Source organism: Aplysia californica, unplaced genomic scaffold, assembly GCF_000002075.1.
Source record: "Aplysia californica isolate F4 #8 unplaced genomic scaffold, AplCal3.0 scaffold00427, whole genome shotgun sequence".
Classification (NCBI taxonomy): Eukaryota; Metazoa; Mollusca; class Gastropoda; order Aplysiida; family Aplysiidae; genus Aplysia; species Aplysia californica.
Window position 1 is genome coordinate 77,870 of NW_004797697.1, and position 5,370 is coordinate 83,239.

General features: G+C 42.1%; 1 protein-coding gene across 1 annotated transcript in view; it reads left to right on the forward strand.

Annotated features, from left to right (window-relative positions):
* Positions 1 to 3,937: 3,937 nt before the first annotated feature.
* LOC101860592 (calcium/calmodulin-dependent protein kinase type 1-like) overlaps positions 3,938 to 5,370 on the forward strand; it is a 2,968-nt gene continuing 1,535 nt past the window's right edge. The window contains exon 1 of the mRNA XM_005104591.1: positions 3,938 to 4,513. Within this exon, the coding sequence (XP_005104648.1) occupies positions 3,938 to 4,513 (576 nt within the window). The remainder of the gene's footprint in view (positions 4,514 to 5,370) is intronic.

The window sequence follows — 5,370 nt, forward strand, 5'->3', positions numbered from 1 at the left end:
TAACTTTTTAGCATTTTAAAGTAAATTAGTTAGCCAGCCGTGAAGTGAACTTTCGCAGAGGTGAACAACTTGTGTTTCGCGCGCTCATATGACCTTAGCAGTTGCGAGCGCCGTAAAACCTTATACTATACATATACATAACCCTGCAATATGAGCGCACGGTAAACTGCGATGACACGAAATGACGCCTGGTGGATTTTGCAACTCATTGTCATTCTGGCTTAGGTGGGATCTGGTGGCCTCGTTCACTGTCGATCGTTACTGATAGCATTGATGAGAGTCTCTATTAACCCTCTAACCCTATACTTCTCCCTCCGAGAACCAACAATGACAACAACATTAACCCTCTAACATTTTATCCTGACTGTCTGCGGTTTTAAAAAAACCCCATCCGTACACCCAAGGGTAATAATTATTTTGTACCCCCAGGGTTGCATTTTTCACATTTTAGAATAATTCCAGTTCTAGTATAAAGATCTCTTTCAAAGCGTACGGATAGGATGAACGAGTAAATTTCCTCTTTGAAATGTGGTGGCACAGAGTTCCCCATGTCGTATGGATGCGATAGTAAAACACTACGTACGGATAGGGTTAAAAGCCAGTTAATATCCAATTTAGGATGAAATCGAGTTTTTATCGAACCAACTCGATAGTTTACAAATGGCGCAAATTTTGCCTTAGTTTGGTATCTCAAAATTTTAATAAATAAGGCGAGGAAAGAGTTTGGAAGATGTTCTAAGCAACTACAATGTAGCTGTTGAGAGGCGAATGTGTCTTTTTTTTTTAATTTGCTCTCCTAAACATTTCATGAAACTGGATATGGTGTCTTTGAAAACCTCTTCACTGCCTGGCCCCAGACTGTCTCGGGCTCTCTGGCTGGACTAAAAGTACACGCGAATTCCTGAGTTCCATCAACTATATGTGAGGCAGCGTGGTGGAATCAGGCTCTCGTCAATTTTTGGGCATGTAGAGTAATTGGTATCATTTAAAGCTTGTTCATTTTTCTTTATTTGGATGGAAAAAATATCCATTCATCTTGATTACAAGTCGAGATATTTGCAAAAGAAGGAGGGGGGGGGGGTCACCTGTTTTCAGAGGTAAAATTAGTGAGGCCGCCAAAGATTAGTTATTTACTTTGCTTAAGAGTCCGTGGTAACTGAAAATTTACATTCTTTGTGCCTTTAATCAACGTTTTTCAGAAAAATCCACACAGAAATTAGTTCTTTAATGGGAATGAAAGGTGTTGAGCCATAAAACAAAAATTTTATAAACATTCACAAACCTGCGGAAAATTGCAAGTTTCGTCACTTTGATTATTTTGACGAGAGCCTGATTCCACCACGCTGCCTCACATATATTAATCACCAGTCGTAAAAGCACATGATAAGCACCTGATTGTACGTGGCTTGATCTCTTGTTCTGTCCCTGGAAGGGCTGGTAGGGAGGAAGAGCTAGCGATGTACCAGAGATCTACTTACCCTGAACAAACCTACCCTTACCCCCCCGGGGCAGTGCCACTGACTGTAGTGTCTTTAGACCATTCCCAAAGGGGGGGACATTTCTCGTTCCAGCACAGTAGAATTGTAAATGGGCTGATTCATCATGTCACGCTCATAACTGTTCCTGATCTACAACAGGGAACTGCTGCTTTTTCCCTACTATTGTCATTTTCTTCTACTTCTTTTGTATGTTTGCCACCCTCTTGTGACCTGCTATTTCCGGGGTGGTTTGATAGTCGAAGCAGACTTTGTGCTGTTGAAGCTACAGGGGTGAGCAGAGTAAGTCCGTGGAAACTGGAAATTTACATTTTTTGTACCTTTAATCAACGTTTTTCAGTAAAATCCCCACCTAAATGGGCATGAAAGGTGCTGCGCTAAAAAAACAAAAATTCGATAAAAATTCAGAAACCTGCAGAAAAATGCCTGTTTCTTCATGGTGATTATTTCGACGAGCGCCTGATTTCACCAAGCCGCCTCACAAATGTTTCCCAACCCACCATCCCCCTCTACCCACAAAGCCTCCCACGTCTCCCAAAACCAACAAACAACAAAGACAGGCCAGGACTCACAGGCTCTCTCCTTCCCCTCCACAACAAACTGTCATCCACACATCACAACAATGTCATCATCAGAGATTCAAAACTTGGTCCACTCCCTGACCAGCTAGCCGGGGTACACAATGGGCGTTGATGGCTTTGTTAAGACTCGGCTGGAATGCAAAGGAGTCCAGTTCAAATCCCTTATTTTATGCATAAACGGAAGTTGTTCAAGGTACAAACTAATCTTTTGATTTCGACAGAGAATTTTAATTTAGTTCTAGTGAAATGATTTTGAATTTGTCACAACGTTTTTTGTTACCAATTATGGGCTATGCTCTTGATACAAACCTTTGCTACTGCCAGAGAAAAAGACATGTCTAAAAAGGAAATCTTTTAAAATCAATTCATGATTCAAAAAAAAATTCCAGTCAGAGAATGAATGGGGGGGGGGGGGGGGAACAGCCAGGGTTTAAAAGTAAAAGTTTGTTGGATGGAGGTTCTTGCTCCTGTTCTTTCTGTAACTGTCAGAGGTCACATTTTTCCTATCAGTCAGTAACCTTTACTGTGCGGAATATTTAACTCAGATTATATAAAAAAAAGTTTTTAGATCAAACAACTACTATAAAATTAATAGGCCGTTATTTGATTCTGCCTTTACTTCATCTCAATACACAATGGTCACTGAACAATATTATTTCCCAACCCTCCCCTCTACCCACAAAGTCTCCCACGTCCCCCAAAACCAACAAACAACAAAGACAGGCCAGGACTCACAGGCTCTCTCCTTCCCCTCCACAACAAACTGTCATCCACACAACACAACAATGTCATCTCCCGAGGGTAAAGACTCGGTTACCTCCCTGACCAGCTAGCCGGGTACATTATGAACGATGTTGGCTTTGTGGACACTGAGTTGAATAACATAAGACTAGTTCAATTTTTTTTTCAAAAGAGTAATGGTGTCCAAATTTTAATCTATTTCCTCGCGAAGCGTAACGATGGTGTGACTGTCACAACTTGCCCATAATTTCAAATCACTAATGAGCTATGGTCTCAAGATCTTGTTTATGTTAGAGACAATAAAAAAGGTGAGGAAAAAAAATGAAACTAAATTTACATTAAAAAGCATTGATAATAAAAGAATAGAAAGAAAGTGTGAAAGTTAGGAAGCAAAAGTTGTTGTTTGGAGGTTCTAGCAGCGTATTATTTTTTGTAACTGTCGGAGACTTCACTTTTCCCTTGCGCTAGGTGACCTTCATTATGCCGGATATTAACTAAGACAAATACATTATATAATTTAAAAAAACAAAACAAACAACAACCATACATCAATATAGATAATGCCATCTTTAAATATATTCTTATGACATTTCAGTACACCAGGAATATTTAAATAAGTATTTTCCAAATTGCCCCTCTGACCAGCTTATCTTTCATCTTTCCCCAAAAACAACAATAAACAAAGGCGGCCCAGAACTTAGAGTTCCCCACCTTTCCCTCCACGACAAGCTATCAAAACAACACAACAACGTCGTCATCAGCGATACAGGGACACCCGGTAACACCTTCTTCTCCTTGGCATACTGTCAAAACAAACAAAAACAATGTCACAATCAAAGATTTCAAACTTGGTTCACTCAGTCGCAGGCTGGTCCGGGCACACAATGGCCGCTGAGGTGTTGACACGTCTTTGATGTTAGCCGCCATGGTCTGTTGGTACGTAGTTTATCCCCCCTGATTGAGTCTTACACCTCAGGGCAAGAACTCATCAGCCTACACCAGTTGATATAAAAATCGTAGACATTAGCGTTTGTGGTCAGTTCAGTCAGAACCTGCTTCCAGTCTATATCGTTCCCTGAGTTCAGCAATCGAATTTGCGTCCCGTTGTACGACAAGGAGATGGAGAAAGTTGACAAGCATGCTGCTGCCTTCAACGCCTTGAACTTGGATAGAGGCACCTTGGTTGGCAAAGGAGCCACAGCCGAGATCGTCCTTGCGTCATCTCGAGACGACATATCCAGGAAATGTGCCGTGAAGATATTCGACCTAGCGTTATACGATGGTTGTAATGAGTGGGGCTTCATCAAGGAAGTTGAAGTCTTGAAGGAGCTTCGCCATCCACGTATCGTCTCGCTAGTGACGTCTTTGGCCGATCCTCGCCACAGATATATTGTCTTAAAGTACTATCCGAAAGGGAGCCTGGACGCGAAGTTCAGAGTTTTGGAGCCCCCGCAAGTACTTCGGTATATTCGTGACATCGGAACAGCGCTAGAATACACACACAGTCGAGGAATCTACCACCGGGACATCAAACCGGCCAATGTTCTTGTAGACGAGGAAGACCACGCAGTTTTATGTGACTTTGGCCTGTCAGGACGGTTGAAGAACGGCGACACCAAAGTGACCAGATGGAACACCAGTCTCGGATTCCACGGACCTGAAACCAAGAAAGGAGAAGAGATGTGCCCTTACAAGGTAAGAAATCGTTTTTATTGCTCAATGTATACTATTTTTACAATGTAACATATACTCCCACTGTCTGTCACTGGTTTTTGAAATTATCGTTCCTTTTACCTCAACTCAGCAATGTCTTCCTGGCATTCTAACTCTCTGTCTGTCTATAAGTTTTCTCTTTATTCACTCTCTAACAGACTGTGTGTTTTTCTGCCTGTCTGTCTGTCTGCCCCAGCCTCTCTCTCCCTCCTTCTCTCTCTTCTTATCTTACTTTCCTTATGTTTTTCTCTCCATATCTACCTACTCTGTATGAGTGATTATTCTTCGACTCCTTCTCTCTCTCTCTCTCTCTCTCTCTCTCTCTGTCTCTCTGTCTGTCTGTCTCTCTGTCTGTCTGTCTCTCTCTCTCTGTCTTTGTGTCTCTCTCTTTCTCGTTCTCTTCATTTCTATACTTTTTCTCTGTCAGCCTCTTTCTCTGTACTCTGTATGACTGTATGTAGGGTAATAGGTACCCGAAGGGACCAATTCGATTCCCATACAATCCAATTAAATTAAAAAATATATAATAAGAGGAGAGAAGTGTGAGATCATAACATGAACTTATAGCCCTCTCTAACCTCTGCAGTCATTATGAGCATTACAAAGGCTTCTCCGCGAACCCGGACAAGGGTCCTCATGTAAAGACCTCATTAATTGACAGAGGTTTGCTGCTTGTTGGGGGATTTCTGTGACGGGGGGAGGGAATTAGTGGAAGTGAAAGAGGGAGGAAGGGAGAGAGGAAGAGCAATGTGGGTAAGCGAGGGGTGAGGGAGGTAGAAAAGAGAGATATAGAGAGGGGGAGGAGAGAGGGAGGTAGGGAGGGGAGAAATGAAGAGGCA